General features: G+C 38.3%; 4 protein-coding genes across 8 annotated transcripts; 1 reads left to right on the forward strand and 3 right to left on the reverse strand.

Annotated features, from left to right (window-relative positions):
• LOC109720019 lies at window positions 779–1,870 on the reverse strand. The gene is made up of 3 exons (XM_020246878.1): window positions 1,834–1,870; window positions 1,246–1,410; window positions 779–1,155 (listed from the first exon to the last, which is right to left on the reverse strand). The coding sequence occupies exons 1-3, from the start codon at window positions 1,868–1,870 to the stop codon at window positions 857–859; spliced, it is 501 nt and encodes a 166-aa protein (XP_020102467.1). The 3' UTR covers window positions 779–856.
• Window positions 2,640–4,051, reverse strand: LOC109720020. The gene is made up of 4 exons (XM_020246879.1): window positions 4,014–4,051; window positions 3,774–3,925; window positions 3,247–3,690; window positions 2,640–3,129 (listed from the first exon to the last, which is right to left on the reverse strand). Exons 1-4 carry the CDS (start codon window positions 4,049–4,051, stop codon window positions 2,855–2,857), a joined length of 909 nt encoding a protein of 302 aa, XP_020102468.1. The 3' UTR covers window positions 2,640–2,854.
• On the reverse strand, window positions 4,467–7,439 carry LOC109720021 (ribosomal RNA small subunit methyltransferase). The gene is made up of 3 exons (XM_020246880.1): window positions 7,395–7,439; window positions 6,371–6,706; window positions 4,467–5,502 (listed from the first exon to the last, which is right to left on the reverse strand). Exons 1-3 carry the CDS (start codon window positions 7,437–7,439, stop codon window positions 4,744–4,746), a joined length of 1,140 nt encoding a protein of 379 aa, XP_020102469.1. The 3' UTR covers window positions 4,467–4,743.
• Window positions 7,457–21,777, forward strand: LOC109720541 (PI-PLC X domain-containing protein At5g67130). Of its 5 annotated transcripts, none has more exons than XM_020247740.1 (8): window positions 7,457–7,938; window positions 17,922–18,044; window positions 18,133–18,270; window positions 18,379–18,477; window positions 18,877–19,180; window positions 20,704–20,927; window positions 21,018–21,104; window positions 21,377–21,777. In XM_020247740.1, exons 1-8 carry the CDS (start codon window positions 7,867–7,869, stop codon window positions 21,551–21,553), a joined length of 1,224 nt encoding a protein of 407 aa, XP_020103329.1. In that variant the 5' UTR covers window positions 7,457–7,866; the 3' UTR covers window positions 21,554–21,777. The 5 variants fall into 5 exon arrangements, with proteins under 5 accessions (XP_020103329.1, XP_020103328.1, XP_020103330.1 ...); XM_020247739.1 differs by lacking the exon at window positions 7,457–7,938 and adding an exon at window positions 17,685–17,812; XM_020247741.1 differs by lacking the exon at window positions 7,457–7,938 and adding an exon at window positions 17,685–17,812 and having other exon boundaries at window positions 20,704–20,886; window positions 21,004–21,104.

Genomic DNA, 21,777 nt, shown 5'->3' on the forward strand with positions numbered 1-21,777 from the left:
CAAACTAATGCTTTTTTTTTTTTTTCTTTTTTTTAACAAGATTGAACTGCACATTAGGATCATTGACTCCTCTCGAGAACGGAAAAAAATATATATATATATTTAAATTTTACTTTTGTTATCTGATTCTATAGGTATGTGAAATTTAAAACCTTTTTAAGTTCATCATCAAGCCGTACATGCTATCATATTAATTTAATAATCACAAAATAAAATAATAAAAATATATATAAGGTTAAATTAGAAATTCAAAGTGCTTCAAGTAAATATGGACAATTTTTTAGCAAAAGTCCCCGTCAGTAATTTTCTTTCACCTCTGAAAGATGAACATAACTGCAATGGGTCAATTATAATTCGTTAGCGATTTGGCTCCCACCTATATACACGAAAATGGTTAAAGGCATATAAAATTATATTAGACTCAATTGATTTTTTTTTTTTTTTGAAATAAGTAGCACGCTATCTGCTTCGTTTATTTTATTTAGAAATAAATTTAACTGAAAATATAAATTAACTGGGATTCGAACTTGGAAATTCGGATACCAACACCAAGTTTTTTGCCACTTGCTCTAGGAATGGTCGGTAACTCAATTTTATTTCGATTCAACATCTGTAACCATTGATATTTTAAAAAATGCACCAAATAAGATCTATTAAATCAAAAAAAAGTTCAAAATGTAGAACACAATCCAATCACAAGTCTCTTCCATGCACCTATGCATCCGACCCATACATTTTCCTTGTACCATGAAAAAAAAGGTGAACACAAACGACTGTTGGAAGGGAAACTAAACGAAATGAATCACTTCAAACTTATACATCTTACAATGAGGCTGACGCTGAGGCTGAGGATGCATCAATGTGGGGCGGCAGCACTGACGGCGGCGGTAGTTGCATAGAAAGAATTGACGACGGTGATGGACAGCGTACCGACATGCGTGTTCCAACACGCCGCGTGCCGCTGCACCGTCTCCTGCACCCCGGCCAACGCCACCAAGAATTCTGCCGCCTGTGCTGGATCGAGCACCCCCTTTGCTGCCACCTCCACCACCCAATACCTCAATTTTCCGGCCTTCCTTACTATCTTCCCCATCTTCCTCATTTCTTCTACCGCCGTCTCCACCACCATTTCTATTCCCCTACGCCGTCCTCCTACTGTTAAATACTATTATAAAATATTAAAATATAGTTCTCTCGTAGGGTATATGTATGGTTCTAAGAGTTATTGGTTGTTTGTTTTCGCACCTGCTTCGGCGAAATCTAGCTTGAGTATGCAGGTGGCCTGGTACTCCGCGACCTTGGCATCGAGCGCGACCTCGTGGGCGTGGAGGTGGCGTGCGACCTCGGCGAGTGTGCGGAGGGCGCGCTGGGGGAGCACATATCGTACAACCGGCGAACTTGATTTTGGGCCTCATTTAGGGAGCCTGTAATAAAAAAAATAAAAGATAAAAAAGTGGGTGTCCGTTTGAATGGGGCGCTGGGTCATATTGGACTCAGAATGCGGCGGCCCGTAATCCGTCCACCATTGGAAGCGGGAGGTGTTCGCTGCTCTGTGAAGCCAGCCTCACGCGGTCTCCTCCACTCTAAGGCCGACTTGACCCAAGCCTTCGCCTGAGTCCACATTGACAACTGCCCAACTTGGACCGGGCGGGCCAGCCCCTCGCACAACTGCAGCCCAGACCCAACAACACCACCAAACGTCCGAACCCACCCTGTTGCCCCCCGCTCGGGTTACAAGCTCCCGCTACTGAGCTCGGCGATTGAGGTACTCCCTGTTGTGTTAATTAATGCCCTGAGTGTCTCTTATGTTTCCGATGTGGGACAAAAGAGTACGGTAGATAGGGTCATTTCCGTCAAAAAGCACTCCCATCTCGGAGTCTACAAGATAATGTCACTTTCTTGTTTTTTTTTTTTTTTGCAAGATTGAACTGCACCCTAGGATTATTGACTCCTCTCGATGATGATGACAGGAAAAAAAAATGAACTTCTTATTTTTTACTTTTGTTATCTGATTCTATAGATATGCAAAATTTAAAATTTTTCTGAGTTCACCATCAAGCCGTACATACTATCATATCAAATCAATAATCACAAAATAATTGGGTCTGTATTGCCTCACCCATATTATTTAATTCAGTATTTTAATAAATAAAATAAATAGTATATTATTTTTTTCTTAAGAAAAATTATAAAATAAAATAATAAAAAAAATAAAGAGTTAAATTAGAAATTCAAAGTGCTACAAGTTGTATGCACAACTTTTTAGCAAAAGTCCCCATCAGTCATTTTGTCTCACCAGAGATGAAAGTAACTGCAATGGATCAATTATAATTTGTTAGCCATTTGGCTCCCACCTATCTACACGAAAATGATTAAAGATATATAAAATTATATTAGACTCGATTTTATTTCGAATCAACATTCGTTGTCGTTACCGACCGCCCTGGCGGCTAGCGTAAATGGTAAAAAATTTGCTAGTTAGTATCCGAGGTTTCAGATTCGAATCTTAATTGATTTATATTTTCAGCTAAATTTATTTATAAATAAAATAAACGAAACGAATAATATGCTATCTATCTCTTTCAAAAATAAAAAAACATTCGTAGCCGTTGATATTTTAAAAAACGCGCCAAATAAGATCTAAATCAAAAAAAAAAAAAAATCAAAATGTAACACCTAAGGAACACAATCCAATCACAGGTCTCTTCCATGCACCTATGCATCCAACCCACACATTTTCCTTATACCATGACAAGGTGAACACAAACAACCATTGGAAGGCAAACTAAACGAAATGAATCACTTCCAACTTTATACATTTTACAATGAGGCTGATGCTGAGGCTGAGGCTGCATCAATGTGGGGCGGCAGCACCGACGGCGGCGGTAGTTGCATTGAAAGAATTGACGTCGGTGATGGACAGCGTTCCGACACGCGCATTCCACCGCTCTGCGTGCCGCCGCACGGTCTCCTGCACCCCGGCCAATGCCACCAAGAATTCTGCCGCCTGTGCCGGATCGAGCACCCCCTTCACTGCCACCTCCACCGCCTGATACCTCAATTTTCCTGCCTTCCTCACTATCTTCCCCATCTTCCTCATTTCTTCTGCCGCCGCCTCCACCACCACTTCTGTTCCCCTACGCCGTCCTCCTACTACTAAATATTATAATTATAAAATATTAAAACACAATTTTCTGATAGGGTATATGTATGGTTCTAAGAGTTATTGGTGGTTTGTTTTCGCACCTGCTTCGGCAAAATCTAGCTTGAGTATGCAGGTGGCCTGGTACTCCGCGACCTCGGCGTCGAGCGCGGCCTCGTGGGCGCGGAGGCTGCGCGCGGCCTCGGCGAGCGCGCGGAGGGCGCGCGGGGGGAGCGCGGCGAGCGGGGAGGGGGCGCGGGCGCGCGCGGCGAGGGCGGGGAGGAGGCGGGAGAGGACGGCGGAGGGGCGCCACGGGCCGCCAAGCCAGGCGAGGGCCGCGGCGGCGAGCGGCGGGGCCCGCGGCGCCGGGGCGAGGAGGAGGCGCGGGACGTCGCGGGGGCGGAGCGGGGCCGGGGGCACGAAGCGGGCGCGGAGGCGCGCAAGCTCCGCGTCGACGAACGCGCCGAGGTCGCGCCACGCGCCGAGGAGGCGCTCCGCGCGCAGGGCGCGCCCCTCGGCCCCGCGGCGGCGGCGCGCGGCGAAGTTGGCTGCAAGAAGCAAGAAACGGGGGGAGTTGGAGTCAGTGCACGGCTGCACGCGTATGGAGAGTAGTGGGGGTGTGGGTGTGTACGTTGGAGTTTGGAGCAGGAGGGGAGGGTGAGGAGGGAGAAGCAGGAGAGGAGTTGGGAGGGGGTTTTGGGATGGTCTTCGCGGAGGGGCCTCTTCAGGTGGTCTTCTTGGTCGTCGTCGTCGTCGTCGTCGTCGTGGTGGAGGTCGGGGATTCTGTGGAGAAATATATTGCATGAGAAACGTGACATGAGAACTGATCAGATAGAGATAGAGACAGAGACAGAGACAGAGAGAACGCTACGCGAAGAGGTGGGTCTTCGTTGTCTTCTTGATCACCATCTCGCTGTTTACCCGGGAGGAGGGGGGAGAGAGAGAGAGACTACTGTAGTGTACAGAGCGTTTACTGATCAAATAAATTTCGCTCCCCTAATATCGTCTCTCATTCGCATAAAAATCTTACACATCGAGCGATTTTTCCTTTTTTTCCCCTTACGGCACAACTTTTAGTTGAACCCAACATAACAACTTAGTTTCACATCCACCTATAGAAGCCAAGATAAAATTGTTAGACCCTAATGAAATCTGCGGAGTGAAATTCGCCTGTCTGGTTTTATTTTGACCCTGTTTATCATATTGTCCATATATGGATGGAGTATAAACATGTAAAAGCATTGCAAGTGTGGAGTGATGACCAATATTGGTAACTACAAAATGAATGATATAGGAGACAAATTGTTTGTGCATAAAGGACTTGTACAAGAAAAGCAACAACACTATTATGCGTCTGTTAATAGAACTGATGGATAAACCTTTCATCGATTGCCGAGGACATGAAGCAAGATGCTGGAAGTAACTGATTACGTTCAGAAGCAAAGCAGCAATTTATAGAACTACAGAAAACTTCCTCAAAACTGTCAAAATTTCTCTGCCGGATTCGGCATAAAACATCAGAAGCAGCCTAAGATCTAAAAATACATATTTAAGTCATTCTCCCTACACCGAGTCTTTTAACAATCTTCCGAAGGAGGCCTTCACGAGAAATGTATCCCGGCCTTGTTGAACAGAGAAAGCAAGTACAAGAAATCCACTTGCGTGAGTTTAGACGCTCTCTTTTCCGCAAAATCCCCCTGCTGCAAAATTCCCATGATCTTTTCCTTGAAGCTCGACCCCTCACCACCACCTCCGACCAAATCCCCTTCTTCCATCTCCATGTCTTCCTCATCTCTCCCATCATTGATTTCCATGCTCAAGTCCTCGACCATATCAGCCAATACGGCTACATCATCCGAAGCCATCTTATCTTCATCCACGTGTAGATTCTGTGAGAGTTGCAAAGATTGCAAAGTCTTATAGTTCTTCTCGAGCAGAGCGAGAACGCTCTTCTGCTTAAAGATCGACCCCAATGTCTTGTTCTTCCGGTTAAAGCAGAGGCGGACTAGCCCGTCCCACTCTTTGAAGTTCACGGGAGGAAGAGGCCTTCGAGGCTCTATACGAACCACAGAGGAGTCGACCTTAGGTGGGGGCCGAAAGTTGTTGCGGCCCACCTTGAGAAGATGGGAGACGCGGGCGAGGAGCTGCACGTTTACCGAGAGGCGGCAGTAGAGATTGTCTCCAGGGTTGGCGACCAGCCTCATGGCGAATTCACGCTGGAACATAATGACCGCGCACCTGAAGACCGGGCGGTGAGATAGTAGCTTGAATGTAAGTGGGGAAGAGATCTGGTACGGGATATTGGCCACGCAAATGTCAAAGTAGGGGAGATCGCATTTGAGGACGTCGCCTTGGATGACCTACAGGGAATTCCAAGTGTACAGAATGATGATCAGTATTAAGACTCAGTAGTAGAAAAGATATACATTAAAAGAAAAATTCCAGAAAACAAAATTCTCAAGATCATACAGGCAAACAAAAAAAAAACAATTACATGCAGAGTTATCTGATACTTTGATTCGCAATCATGTAAAGGATGAATCAATTATGACTATCTGAGGATCCAACTAAACTATGAAAAACTTAAATATATCTTTTGTGACAGATAATTCTGCGAAAAAGAGTAGTTAACATAAGAAAATGCACAGATCTGGGGTAATATTGTGACACGGAATTTCCAATCTCCTGAAAGATATCAAAAACAGCAGCAACAATATTTGTATGAATGATAAACAGCTTAACTATGCCTTTTATGACCATAATAAACGCACTCCAAACTTTCCTACTGAGGCAAACAAGTAAAATTATAGTTGGAAGTCGAATTCTTCATCATCTATTCCGCAATGATTGCGAAACCATAGTGATTAAGCCATTTGTATTCTCATCAGTACATTACAACCAGTTTACCAGAACCGAATTGAACATCAAACAAATCGAGGTGAAATTGGAGCTTCAAACACTTCGAATATCATTATTTCAATTATTGAACTGTCTATTTTCAAATAGAATCGAATCATCAGAATCCAATTGCATTGACGGAACATATTGTCAACTAATAAATCAGACAAAAGATACAATCTAATGCCCCTAGTAAAATCAGAAATTCTGATAAATAACAGCACAAACGAAGATCAGTGAATAAGAATCGACTAACAAATTCTCAAAAAGAAGAACAAAAAAAAAAAAAAAAAAAAAGAAAAAAAAAAAAGAAGAAAGGGAAGGACGAGCCTTGAGGCGGGAGGCGTGGGGGGTGGCGTGGAAGCGGCGGTTGAGCTCGAGGACCATGCGGGGGTCGAGCTCGACGGCGACGACGGACTTGGCGGCGTCGAGGAGCTTGCGGGTGAGGTTGCCGGTGCCGGGGCCGATCTCGAGGACGACGTCGGTGGGCTGCACGCCGGCCTTCTGCACGATCGTGTCGACCAACATCGGATTCTTCAGGATGTGCTGCCCCTTCGACTTCTCGAACGGGATTCCGCCCTGCAGGTGCTGCTGCCGCTTCTTCTGCACTTTCTCTCTCGCGTGCGCGCGAGGGGTGCGGGTCGCCCGCACATAGCGGGCCACGCCCTGCAGCGCCCCTCAATCTTTCTCTCTCTCTCTCTCGCGGGCTGCTCTTAGCCTCTTTCCTGTCTAGGGTTTTGAGAGGTTATTAGGTTTTTATTCATTTATTTATTTATTTATTGGAAGGGGGAAGGGGGCTTGGGTTGGGCACGTGTTGATGATGTTGGATCGAGGCCGATCAAAATCCGTGCGATCCGAAACCACTATTTTTTTTTAAAAAAAAATAATTTTATTATTTAATTTTTTTTATTATTTTATTTGAATCAATTTTAGTTTTAAAAATTTAAAATAATTATTTATTTTAATAAATATGCATCTATTCTATCGAGTCCTATTTCATCTATCTCTCCTTTACCATTTTTACTATGTTTATTTTGATTTTGTGCAAAACACTTATTATTTATTTCAAAATATCTTTCTAAAATTTATATACTAAATATCTTGTACTACTGATTTTTATAAGAAATTTTAAAAATTGACATCAAAATTAATCAGGCTATTAAATAATGATTAGGGTCTCTAGTATAGATAGAACTTTATTGGAGTTAATTAATATGGTCTATCCTATCAAAATTAACAAAAAAATAGAATAATCAAAATTTAATTATAAAAAAAAATAAAATTATAAAAAACTAATAATAAAAAAAAACAATTTTGAAAAAATTGATAATGGTTAGGGAGTAATAACTATAACCACGTTCCTGTTGTTCCTCCTGTCGCCCGAACCCGGCAAACCCATTTGCCCTAACTCACGAGACAACACTCTATATACAGGTCTTCAACATGAACCTCCTCCTTTCTTGCGCGGCTGGTGTTTCCCTCTCCTAGGGTTAGGGTTAGTGCCAGGTTTTCTCTCTCCTCTCTCTCCCTCGGCGCCACATCCATGGCGTCGGCGAGCGAGTTGGTGCGGTGCTTCGAGCGGAAGAAGACGGAGCGTGGGTGCCCCCGATCTAGCTGGTGATGCCCGGGACTCTCGGCTGCAAGGCCGTGGAGCCGATCCTCCTCCACCTCCTCGGCCGCGCCCGCTTCGCCGGGGGCGACGCGCGCATCCGCTTCCGCGGCGGGGGCAAGGCCTCGTAGGTCTACGCCGTGCGCCAGAGCGTCGCCAAAGCCCTCGTCGCCTTCTACCAGAAGCACGTCGACGAGAAGCACGTCGATCCCCGCCGATGCGAGCCCAAGGAGTTCGTCTGCCGCGGCGCCCGCTGCCTGAAGTCGTATCGGTAACCCCCTCGGATTCGGTAATACCCGATCTGAAAGTTTTTGGTTTCAGATTTATTATTATTATTATTATTATTATTATTTGGGTGGTGAGTTCTCGATTTTAAGATGGTTATTTTGCCTTCCTTTCTTTGCATATCATGGTGTTAGTATGCTATTTCTCTTTGTTTATAAGTCGAAATGAGTATAAGTTGAAATTAGGGGTAGTAGATTATTTGAATTTTGCTTGAAGGAGGAGCGGTATTTAGTTTTGATCAGATACTTTGGGTAGTACTGGGATTTAAAGTCATTTTGTTTTTCTTGCTTTCATTTATTTGTTTATTTGTTTTAATCTTTTTTATCTTATATTCTGTTTTTACTTGATTGTTGATCGGATCTGGTTTTATTTGATTTCCGTTCCCATTTGCTCGAGTCAGAGTCTTTTAATCGTGTTGTTAATACGGCCTTGCTTGAGTAACATTAAAGTTTTAGATTTAGAACTACTTGGTTTGATGGTCGATCAATCGTGTCTTTAAGGCACCGTTGATCATCTTTTTCTGAATATCATGCTTATTGCCTTTCATTTGCTTTGACAGTTTTCGATCTGTTACGTGACATAGCAGTTTCAATTTTGATTGCAAAAGTTTGTTTATGCCTCTTTATGCTAGTCTTTTAAATTAAATTGTTTTGTGCTTTCATCCAATTTTAAGGTAGTTAAAGATGCACTGAACACACTATTTTCGAGATTGCTATATAGGATGAACTTACATTTAGCTGTCACATATTTTGAATGACAAAATAATTAATGTTTAATTACGAGTTTTAAAAAGTTTATTCTTTTTTGGGGCCAACATTCTTGATTGGAATGGATGCATGCAACTAGGTTCCACAGGTCTTACAAAAATAGCCTAGCATTTGTGTGATATTGTTGAATCTATTTTGATAAGTGTGGAAAATTTGATCGTAAGTAAGTGTTCACACTCAATATTGAGGAAGTAAAATCCAGAATTATGAAATTGCATATTACAATTACATATGTAACCCTATATTCGAGTTATATAAATTAATAAATATACTGTATAGGGAAAAAAATGCGCTTCTAAAATTTAAATTTAGTTTAAGATATGGTTAAATTCCATGTTTTAATGTTAAAGTAGATGATGTTAGTGCAGTGGAGATCATAGTAATTCTTGAGTTACTATTAGATTAGATTGTTGTACTAATTGCCTTGCAAAGTGATTAAATTAACAGAGATTAGATTGTTTAAGAAATTAGAATGGCTAGTTCAAGGACTAAAATAATATCATCTTTTGGTACTCTTTGGGAGTTTGGAAATCAAAATGCTGACTTGGAGCTTAAAGAAATATTATGGGTTTTTCTAATGAGTGTCATATGAGCACTTGTTAAGATTTATTAATTATGGTTCAAATGGTGGGAATAAGTGTATCTTACCTGTTCACAGGTAACTATAAGTCTAAGATCATTATATTAGTCAGTCCACTTGTATTTATTAGTCATGTTGTGCAGTAAGACAATGCACCTTATAGTTTGTTGTCACAATTTAATTAATAGGTCTTAACGAGTGCTCTTAGGACACTTGTTAAAAAAATCCACATGCTATATTGAAGAGATTGGTCTTCCTTTTAAGGAATTCACATTGTGATTGTTTGATTGATGGATGGCCATTACATTGAAATTGGTCTATGCACTCTGTTTGGTTAAAACTATTTGAGTAGTTCTCATCAAGAATCCCTACACATTTTTTTTATTATATTCATTTCCTACTTTTATTCTATCTCTCCACACACACACACACACACACACACACACNCCGGGGCAAACCAACCCCCTAATCGCCCCTATTGTTTTCAATAGGGGCGATAAGGCGGTTTACCTTACTTTTGACCGGCCCTATAAAATAGGGCCAGTTTGGAACGATAAGGGCCAATAGGGCCCTATCGTTCCTTAAACAATAAGGTGGTAAAACCACCTTATCGCGATAAGGTTACGAATTAAAGTTTGAATTAATTTTAATATTTAACTTAATTTTGATTTCATATATTTATATTATATAATATATAATATTATGTTAAGGAATTCACATTGTGATTGTTTGATTGATGGATGGCCATTACATTGAAATTGGTCTATGCACTCTGTTTGGTTAAAACTATTTGAGTAGTTCTCATCAAGAATCCCTACACATTTTTTTTATTATATTCATTTCCTACTTTTATTCTATCTCTCCACACACACACACACACACACACACACACACACACCCCCTTCCCACCACCCCCTCCAAATTTGGCTGATATTAATGAAAAGGAATTATAACTAGTTGAGAGGAGATTTTCGGCACTTTAGAAAATAAGTGTGTATGTTTGCTCTACCGTGTTAATTTACTGAAATTACTGTCATTGTACAGGGTTATGTGTAATTCCAGTTGTAAGAACCTTTAGAACACATCAACTTGTGTCATACGTTGTTAGGCCTTTTTGACAAAACGTAGGAATATTATTTGAGTAGAGGTATTTGAAGAAGTTGCAAGATGTGTTTGTTTAGAGTATTGTAGTTCCATGGATAGGAAATAAGGATAGTTTATCCACTATAAGAGGGCAAAGGGAATTATCTAGGCTAATGGTTCCTTATGAGAGTAGCATAACTCCATTCTAGCGTACAGTTTGATATCTCCTACTTAGTTCTAGTTGGAAATTTATCAAACTCAAAAGTACTTAACAGGATAGCAGGGATATTGCCATTATCTTTCCAACTTGCAAATGCTGAATGTAAATATACTTGGCATGGAGTTGAACAAAAAAACTTTTAAGTTAGACCAGCTTTTTAGGGAGCTCTTTTAGTCTTCGCACTATGCTAGGAGCTCTAGATTTTTTTTCTGTTTGCTAAACGTCTGACTTTTGCTTCTTGAGTAGAATAACTTTTTTAGAAGTCAAACCAATTAGGTAGTATATACTTTTGCATATGCTAACAAAAGTATGTATTCGAAAAATATTTGCTGAGCTAACCTGTGACATTAGGATGCTAGCACAAGTATCACTGCTGTATATGCTGTGCAAACTTGTGTTAAGCATGGCCAAGGAATATGAAACCTTAACAAGAAACTTTTTAGCTCTAGTCAACATGGGAGATTGCTTTTGCTAAGTTTGCTATTGTCGGTCAACTTTCACAAAAGAATTCAATGCCAATCCTACCAAATCCTAGAGGGATGTGATGAAAGTGTATGTATCTTTAGCAAAGGTTGAGCACAAGTTTGTAAGAGACATCAATTACTATCTTACTAGTGCCTATCTGTTCTGGCTTGTAAGGTTTTCTATTCGGGAAGCAAAAGTTAGTTGTTTGACAAATAGAAAGTCTAAAGACTAAATTGTAGTGAAAGGACTTTTAATGCTTTCTTTGAACAACTCTATGAAATGTATTTAGAATCGACAATCACACCGAGTAGTCTCTTAATCAAGGAAAGAATAGAAATAGCATTTTCTTTTGTTTTGATAGCACACTTGGACTAGAAGAGTATTTGGAGTCTTTCAAGAACTCAAATGATATACAAATGTTGTTTTAGTAGTTTTGAGTTTTGGATTATTATAATGGAAACAACTATAAGAGCTTTTATTGGTAGATTTGATCTTATGTAGGAATAAGAATGCATAGCGAGATTTCAATTCATAAGAGGTTCCTAATGTTTCGCAAGTATATAATAGGTCTATTAAAAGTGCTAAAACCAATATCGAGAAGGCTATGGTTCACGGAAAGTTTTTATTTGGAAGGTGAACGCACGAAAAGGGATTACTTGAAGCGCATTTTAGACTTTAAATCATCTTTTAGCTTGGGCTAGATCTAGGGTTAGCTCTTTTTATCTTTCTACTTTTGCCAAAAGCTCTAGAACTTTTGTTTGTCAAACATCTGACTTTTGCTTCTTGAATAGAAAAGTTACTTTTGTATTTGTGCCATACGAACTATATATATATTTGTGTAAAAATGAAACTAGCACAATGTGGCACTATATGACATGCAGTTAATCAGTTAGAAGCACAGTGTGGGATGATGAAAATTCAAAGAGAAACTGCTTAGGTTGAAGTATCTTTTAAAGTTAGCTTTCAGTAAGGCTGGATGGTTAGCATTTGCTTTACATTATTTCATTAAAGGAATACATGAACTAACATTACACCAACTATATTATCATATACTTGTTTGTCATTCTTTGAGTGGCTCCTATATTGAGAAGCAAAAGTTAGGTGTTTGGCAAACAAAAAGTTTAGAGCTTTTGGCTAAAGTGGAAAGTTAATAAGAGCTTATTACTTCGAAAATGAAAAAGTTCCTTCCTTCTGAGCCTTTTTTTTTTTTTTTTGAGAGAGAGATAGATAGCATGCTACCCGCTTCGTTTATTTCATTTAGAAATAAACTTAGCTGGAAATGTGAATCAACTAGGATTTCGAACTTGGGACCTCGGGTACCAACCACCAAGCCCTTTGCCACTTGCGCTAAGGACGGTCGGTCCTTCTGAGCCGTTTAGTTGTGAAAATTATAGGTTTGTTTTGGACATGTTTGATAATAACGAAAAAGGGTAAATACCATCTACAAGAATACCAGCTATGAAATCGCTACCATAAAGCATACAACTGCCCAGTAGAATATTAGTTATGAAGGTTTAGGCAGAATACAAAAAAGTTTGCTTGTGGGTTTGTTCACTACTAGTCTATTACCCTAATTTCTTATCCTCTCCCAGCTAAATAGTTTTAGAAGTTCTATCGGGCTTTTTATGGGCATTTGGTAAAGTCGTAATATTGGCATAGCTAAAATTGTTATTGGCAGAGTAGGTTTATTGAATCTGGTCAAGTCTATCATGTAGACATCAATGAGATTTATGTGATAGACTTGACCAGATTCAATGAACCTGCTCTATCAATAACAATTTCGGTTTTGCTAATATCACTATGATAGTTGCCTATAAGTAGGAGGCTAATAGTAATTTAGGAAGTGAGATCTATGGCATTTCATTGGTGCTCAAGAAAATAGGGTCTGCATCATTTCGTTAGATCTATGGCATTTCATTGATGCTCATGAAAATAGGGTCTATATCATTTGATTCATTTCGGTAGTTGCATTTGCTTATGTATTTATAGTAAGTAATTAGATATTTTGTACGATTACCTATTGTGTGGACTCTATAAATCCTCAAATTGACCAAATTGATCAATCTGATGTAGTATCTTGTTTACTTCATAGTAAATGGGAGTGGAACAAGCATTTTTCTGTTGCATATTTGACAAGAATCAGACTTATTTCATCTCAATTGCTATTTGACTTTTATATAATATATCATAACAAGTGGCCATAGGATGCTCATTGGAAAAACTCTGATGAGAAAATCTCTTTCCTTTTCACTAGAACTCACCTCTGATCCCATCCAATCCCCACTTGGACTTGCTTTTAGGGCTTAAGATCTCTTTTTTGGATACTAGTTCATCCAAAAGCTGTAAAATTTTTGTTTGCCAAACGTTTGACTTCTGCTTCTCGAGTAGAGAAGTTGTTTTAGAAGCTGGGCCAAAATAGTCACTATCAGTATATGCATTGGCATATGCTAGCTTAATTATGGCTCCTTTTAGTTCAGATCATTGGAAGAAAAATTTTCTAAGTTGTGTCTCCAAGCTGACCTTTGCACGTGCTGGCTTAATTATGGCTCCTTTAGTTCAGATCATTGGGAGAAAAATTTTCTAAGTTGTGTCTCCAAGCTGACATAATGTTCTAGTTGGTCTTTTTGGAAGACAGTTTTCTCTTATTTGATCAAGATCTCGTGAGAATAGTTAAGATCCAATGTAGGCTTAGGGGGGATGGGTATCTTTGATAGTGAGGCCTTTGCCCTCGTTAGACAATGTGCATGTGCTATGGAAAATTCTTGATTAACAAATTCATGAAGTACTGTCTTAGTGCCTTTTTGCCTTGCTTCTTGAGCAACTTCTCTATTCGAGAAGTAAAAGTCATGCGTTTGGCCAATAAGAATTTTAGAGCTTCTGAATGAAGTGGGAGGCTAAGAAGAGCTTCTAAGCACCCAAAAGCAGAAGCTACATTTGAATTTTTCCCTTCTAGCTTCTGTGGAAAGTTGTTTGCAGGATTTGAACTACAAATCTGGACTCTGAACAGTACTTGTATGATACCCAGTCTGAACAGGCTCCTAGTTTTGAAGAAATCCTAACAACATTCCTTTTATTTCAACTTTATGTATCACTTTATGTATATGCAGATGAGAAAGTATTCTGATCCGGAATTTCTATGTAAATCCTTGGTGGAACTGTGAACTGCCTGATGCTATGATCTATTTCTCCTCTCTTTTTTTTGGTATCTTTCTCTTTTTTGATGACTCCCTCAGTAGGTTGATTTGGATAACTAGGAACAGGACACAAGGCTTTAATTGCTCCAGCTTGCTTTTGGTGTCATTGGGAATGTAGAGTATTGCATTTGATTCATTTTAGTTGAGACGAGTTGCAGCTTTGTTAAGACCAGAACATTTGTATCCCAACAATTGCTTGTCTTTATGTCACAGATAGGTCAATTTGGAAATGATGCTATTAACATATACAATTTTAATCGGACAGATCAGATTCATTAAATCTGGTCATTATTAGCCTAACATGATCAGATTTACCGAATAGTGACCAAATTTAATGAATTTGATCTGTTCCTATTAAAATTATATTTGTTATTATCACTTTCCGAGATTTCATTTCTTCTACCATGAAAAGTTGCGGCTATTAACAAAGGCAATTTTGATAGGGGGGGCTGATCACGTTTATTGAATTCGTTTGCTATACACTTTATGAATGCGAGCGGATTTAATGAATTTGATCTGTTCCTATTAAAATTGTATTTGTTAATATCACTTCCGGAGTTTCCGTCTCTTCTGTTAGGGAAAGTTCCGGCTTCTCGTCTTTCTCAGCTGCTTTGAGGAGTAGGATTTGCCCAGGGGTTGAAGGGACTTTCGCTTCTTAAATTGTACATACTTGAGATTTTAATTAGTTTGCAGTGTAAATGATAGAAACAGCTGTTTTGTACAACCTTTCAAAATCTGTACATGTTTACGGAAAATATTTGTACAATGAATTCGTGTACTGTATGTATGCAACCACTTCATTTAATCATGTATTGTGTTTTTATTTTAAAATCTTGTAGAGAATGACACATTCTATATCAGTTAAAGTAAACAGGTGTTCAAAATCATGTCAAATGAGTTCTCAAGAAAACAATTTACCAGCTTAGTGTGATTCTGTCATGCATCTGGGTTCTCAAGTACATTCGTAGACGATTTAAAATAAAAATCTATATCTTTAGCTGCAATTTGGAACCTCTAATTTGATTAGGTACTAAACTTTATATCTCAGCTTACGTATTTTAGATTTCTTTCTATATTTGACTAAAGTTTTTATTATTTTTCATTGTTTCAAATCATCTTTCTCAAAAATACTTGTGAGTTTCATTTTATTTGTCTTTAAAATTAAAGTGCGGATTTTAATATTTATTTTACTTTCTATTAATCAGATTAAATATTTTGTTAAATTTATTGATGGTTGTGCTGATTTTAACAATTTAGATATATTTTAGTTGAAAAAAAAATTGTAGATTTTGTTAACCGCTAATGGTTGATAGCTAATAAATATTTTTTTTTGAAAAATAAATCTTCTGAATAAATTTAGAAAAATAATTTAAATTAAAGCAAATGAAAGTTTAATTAAAAGTTTGTATTTCTTATCAAACGGACCCGTTTATTGAGCCGGTGTTTCCTGGATGCGTCCCCGAAAATCCGGTTTCTATTTTTTTTACCCATTAAAACCTTATATTCTGGACCATTATGTGTGGTAAATCTTTATTTGTAGTGCGGCACGTGTGAGGCGTACAAGAACTGATCGTAATTAAATTGGCAAAATACAGTTATATAATTAACTATAGTCACCGGTCCACTTAAATTAATAAAAAAGAAAAAAAAATCTCAGATAGAGTTGAATACTAGGTGGGTGGTGACCATCGTCTTTTATTCCTCTCTCTTACTCTACCGTTTGGTTCGGGTATAAACAAGAACTAGTTATTACAAAAATAGATACAAGTACGAGGATAAAAAAATAGCGTTTGGATGAAAATTAGGTTACTTCCGGGGATAAGAAAAATATCGTTTGGATAGATAATATGAAATAAGAAAAATATTAGATAGTTTTATATAGAAAATGGAGGTGTTGGTGGGAATAGTTATACCCGGTTATTATAGATAACTGAGAACTACTATTTTTGGGTAAAAAATTAGCGTTTGGGTATAAAGGGGTATAAGGGTTTATTCCTATCCCTATCCCCTAACCAAACACTGCAAATATGTTTTATTATTATTTATTTATTTTTGATAATGGAATTTCTAATCACGATTGGTATATGAACATGACCTATATTACTTGAAGTATTTAGAAACTAAATTTTAATTTTATTTCGATATTATTGATTTAATGATTAAAGTGTTTCAAAATTTATAATTTTAATAGTCAATATAAGACTTTCTCGTTTAATGATGTAAAGATATACAAATTAATTAAATTTTGATTAGAAAATTTTTTAAATTATTTAAAATAAGATCCATATTTTTTGTCTTGATTACAAGATTTTTATCGTCATATTTTAAAGGATATTTATTTTCAATCGTTTATTTTTGTGTCCACTTAATAAACATGAGAACAATATCGAAAAAAATATGGAATTTAATTTATAAATGTTTCAAGTAGTATAAATCATATATAATGATACCGATCGTCAATTTGGAGGTTTCATCATCGAAAATAAATGGATAACAATGCAGTGACAATGAAGCATATTTGCTATTTTGCTACTAATAGCATTCTTGCTCAATTTCTTATATCATATAAAATATATTATAAAATAATTTTATTGTGTCGAATATGATAGTTAAGAGTATAATCAAGGAAAAATTAATAATTTTATGTTAAAATAGCATATATTTTTTAAGTAATATAAAAACTTAAATAAATTATTATTATTATTAAATAATAAATAGAATAATTATAAATGAGAAAGTTTTACGTCCTTTGTGATAAAATCTAATTCGTTAATATGATGGTTAAAAGAGCTAATTTTATATTATAAAAATTTTAAAAAATTTAAAAATATTTATAATTTTTTATGCTTTAATTATAAAATAAAATTATGTTTGCAATCTCGGCGAACAAAATGTAGATTGCTATTCTCCTCCGATGGCCACTACAACTATATTTTTTTTAACATAAAAAAAGTGAAGTTTCCTTTAAATTTTTCGAATATTTTATATGTGATAAAAATATAATATATTTTAGTCATTATATTACCAAAGCTGGGCCCAATTCAGATAAGGAAAATTATAATCTTTTGTCTCCTCAATATTTGATCTCTGAAAACACCAACTTGCTTCATGTGCTCACTCCCAGATTTTGCACCCCTTCTCCTCTCTCTCTCTCTCTCTCTCTCTCTCTCTCTCTACACGAAAGAGGAATCGAACGCTTGCTTCCTCTCTCTCTCTCTCTCTCTCACCAAAACGCAATTTCCTCTCCTCACTCCCACCCCCACCAACTCCTCCCTTTTCCCCCCTCTCCTGTTACCAAGCAAAAGCCACTCAATAACAAAACCCCATAAAGCAAAAAAGAGACCAATAAACCCACCAAAGCAACCCAATCCCCCCTTCTCTCTCTCTCTCTCTCTCTCTCTCTCTCTCTCTCTCTCTCTATTTCAGCTCCAGCTCCAGCTCCAGCTCCAGCTCCAGCTACCCCAGGAGTGATTATGAAACCCTTTCCCTTCTTCTTCTTCTTCTTCTTCTTCTTCTTCTTATCGATCCTCCCCTTCTCCAGCTCTTCTTGCTCTCCCCATTCATGCCAGGTGTGTGTGTGTGTGGTTTCTATTGATCTGAGCATGTATTCTGTGTGTGTGTGTTGTTGTTGTTGTTGTTGTTGTTGATCTGAGGCATATATGTTGTAACCTCACACAGCTCCAGGATCCGTGCTCTTCCGCCGACGACTGCGCCGCGGGGCTCAACTGCGGCAATTGCCCGGCCTCCGGCATGGCCGGGCCCTCCTGCATCCGCGCCCAGGCCGTCGAGCCCACCTCCATTGTAACCCCCCTATCTCGACCTCTCTCTATACACCTCTCTCTCTCTATAATTCCATCAGCTTGGGTAAACTTGATTGGTTATGTTTTAGGTTAAAGGGTTGCCCTTTAATAGGTATACTTGGCTCGTCACTCACAATTCATTCTCCATTCTCGGTGAGCCGTCGTACACCGGGGTGCAGAGGGTAACTTTTTACAACCAGGATGATACTGTTGCTAACCAATTGAGGGTAATAATGTTGCTGTATGTTGATGCTCGAAGTTGTTTGTCTTAGGGTTTCCTCTCTTGTTGCTCAAATTGTTGAAAGTTTTTTGGGTTGTTTGTTGCGAATTTGTAGAATGGTGTGAGGGGGTTGATGCTGGACATGTATGACTTCGATGGCGATGTATGGCTCTGCCACTCATTTCAGGGGCAATGCTACAATTTCACTGCTTTTGTAAGTTCAACTTCAGAATTTTAACCTTTGTTTCAATTACCTATTTAGCCATATTGACCAAAAAAGAAAAATTTTGGGGGGCTACTCGCTAATTTAGTTGCGGAACTTCGATCCCGATTTCGATTTCGAACCTTTCTTGTCCGTGAAGTTTGTTTTGCATAATGATAAAGTTGTTCGGGTACTTAAGCGCATGCAAAAGTGCCCCATTAGCACAACAATAGTAGACTTTCCTTTGGTATAAATTTGAGGATGAAATATGAGATTGAAATGAGGATCATACTTTAGAAACTGATTATTTATTGAAAGTCTTAAAGACGAAATTGAAATTTGAGTTAAATTTCAAGGAAAGGGTTATGCTAAAACGGTAACATAGAATGGCTGCTGTCTATAATTTGTTAGGAACCAGCAATCAATACTCTGAAGGAGGTGGAGTCATTTCTCTCAGCAAATCCGACAGAGATTGTGACCATAATCATCGAAGACTATGTCCACGCTCCCATGGGTTTAAGCAAGCTATTTACTAGCGCAGACTTGGTAAAGTACTGGTACCCGGTTTCAGAAATGCCAACTAACGGCAAGGACTGGCCGAGCGTGACCGACATGGTGGCAAAGAACCGCCGGCTTCTGGTTTTCACTTCTGATGCTTCCAAGGAAGCTAGTGAGGGGATTGCTTATCAGTGGAAGTACTTGTTGGAGAATGAGCGTAAGTTCTCTAAATCTTGATGTTTACTTTAATTGATCATCATGTTATTTTGTTAGTCGATCTGCCATTAACTTCCCCGGATAGCTTGAGACAATAAAAGTTGAGTTATATTGATAGTAGTTAGATGATATAAAAGGCATGTAAGTGGTCTTGAAATGTCAAATTTTCTTTTTCAAGTAGTGATTCACTTACAAAGTAATACTGGTTTTAGACTTACTAAACTCAGGTAACAGACATTTTGAGAATAAAGTATTGTCATGATGGTCCCATAGGTAGAAAATAGAAGAGGATAAACCTATTGAGTTAACCTTATAATAAGAGTAGAACAATAAATGAGATGCCCCTTTTGAGTTCAGTTATGTGTTCCGCCTATTAATACTTACTGGCTTGTTTATTATTGCCTATATTATTTTACGGACCTCGTCCCGCACGGTCCCATTGAAAAGTAAACTGGAAAGTGAAAATTTTTTCATTAGAACAGAAGTGCTGCCTCCAGGTATAGTGTTGATTTCTTCTGAGTTTGGAGAAATGAAATGGATTTCGAAGGCTTCTTTATACTTCATAAGTTTTCAGATTCGTAAATAGAGGTAGGCCTTATCAAAACCAAATTATATCACTCTGTATTTTTCTAGGATTCTACATTTCAAAGTAAATAAAAAACAAAGGTCAAGGAGAAAAGAAATGGTCGGAAACTGTGTACTGCAAGAGACGCCACCTTTCCATGCTGTGATGTCAGAGACCATATGACTCGGTGTCTTGTCCTCTGAATTGCTAAATTCAATCCTAAGTTCAGCAAATGGTAATGACGAGTTAAACTATCGAGTTACCAAGGCCATAAGTTTTCATGACTCCGTGAGCTAAGTTAAGGATGAGAAGCAGGCTACGATGGTAACATATACAGCAAGGAAATTTGTGGAGTTTGATATGCTAAATAGCCTGATTTCACTTGTATGGTTTACAAATGAGGAAAATTTTAGTTACAATGAAAAGATGTTGTTGAAAAAGATATCAAATAACCGTCTCTGGCACAAGCGGCAAAGGACTTGATGGTTGGTATCCAAGATTCCAAATTTGAAGTTTAGTTGCTTCACATCTCTAGCTAAGTTTATTTTTTAAAAAATAAAATGAATATAGTGGGTACCATACTATCTTTCTCTCTCAAAAAAAGAGAAAGATATCATATAAAACAGTCTCTAAGGAGCTAAAACTAGTTGCAATTTGCATTGCTAACCAAAATTGTCGGCCCTCTCTACGTTGCATGATAAACCTCGATTATTCTAATATTTAATCACAATTTTTATTAGCTCGCATTAAAAGCTTAAGTTCCTTCTCATATATTGAATGAAGTTTCTTGACAATAACATGCAAAATAATGTTATTGTAAGCAAAGGAAACTGAAGATTAGTGCTTTTTCGGATCCTTGCCGCTTGCTGATTTTAATATCATGGCTGTTAATTCGTTCGAGTCTTTTGTCCTAGCACTCTGACTGACCTTATATAATTTTGTGTTCTTGTCCTTTCCAGCTGGGGATCCAGGGATTGTGCCTGGCACTTGCCCTAATAGAAAGGAATCACAAGCTCTGAACTCAAGATATGCGTCTCTATTCCTGCAAAACTACTTCCCAACCATTCCTGTTGAGAATGAAGCTTGCAAGGAGAACTCCGTGGGTCTCGCTCAGATGGTTGACGCTTGCTATAAAGCTGCCGGAAATCAAATGCCTAACTTTCTTGCAGTGAATTTTTACATGGTAAGCGATACTAGTTCGTTTCACCTCAAAAGTACAAAATCTGTAACATGAAGAAAGTTGCAATTTCCTGAACAAGGGATGTACTTGCAGAGAAGTGATGGTCGAGGAGTCTTCGATATTCAAGATCGAATAAACGGGCTAGCGCTTTGTGGCTGTAGCATCATTAGTTCCTGTCAGGTCTGTTTGAAACTTTTAAGCTTTATGATATGCTCGAAGACCCCAAACTTTTTGTTTAGCGAAAAGCTGACTTAAGAAAGCTTCCTATAAATGTTGCATTTTCATTCGGCCCCCCCTCTCCCTAAGCATTTGAAGACTTCATCACTTTGCATTTGCATCCTCCTTACTGTTCCTTTAGGCAGTGATCACTTCTCTCATATTGATGGTTTCGCTAAATTTTTAACCCGTAGCAAAACAATCTGAAAATTACACATTAACGAGATATTTTGCAGGCTGGAGCACCAATGGGAGTGTGCAAGAACACGGGAGCGTCTAATCGAACTCCCGCTGTAAATGGAAACATTTACTCCGGGTATATACAATTGTCAGGATCTATTTTGAAGTCCTACTCCGGCTTCAGAGCGATCAAATTGTTCATCATGTTGCAACTTCTGCAGCTCCTATTGTAGTCAATCATTCATGTTGAATCACCATTCGATTTGTTCACGAGCTTGTGATATGACATTTTTTGCAGTCATTAAGGTATCTCAGCTTCGTTTTTTGGCATGGATTTTAGAATATTTAGGAAGGGAATGCTAGGCAAAGGATGATGACAATGTAAAAACTTTGTAAAATTATATGGTTTGATATGAAATATATTAGCTTATGTATGGCTGTAGTACTTGGAAGTTAA

The sequence above is a fragment of the Ananas comosus genome, linkage group 14 (assembly GCF_001540865.1).
Source record: "Ananas comosus cultivar F153 linkage group 14, ASM154086v1, whole genome shotgun sequence".
Classification (NCBI taxonomy): Eukaryota; Viridiplantae; Streptophyta; class Magnoliopsida; order Poales; family Bromeliaceae; genus Ananas; species Ananas comosus.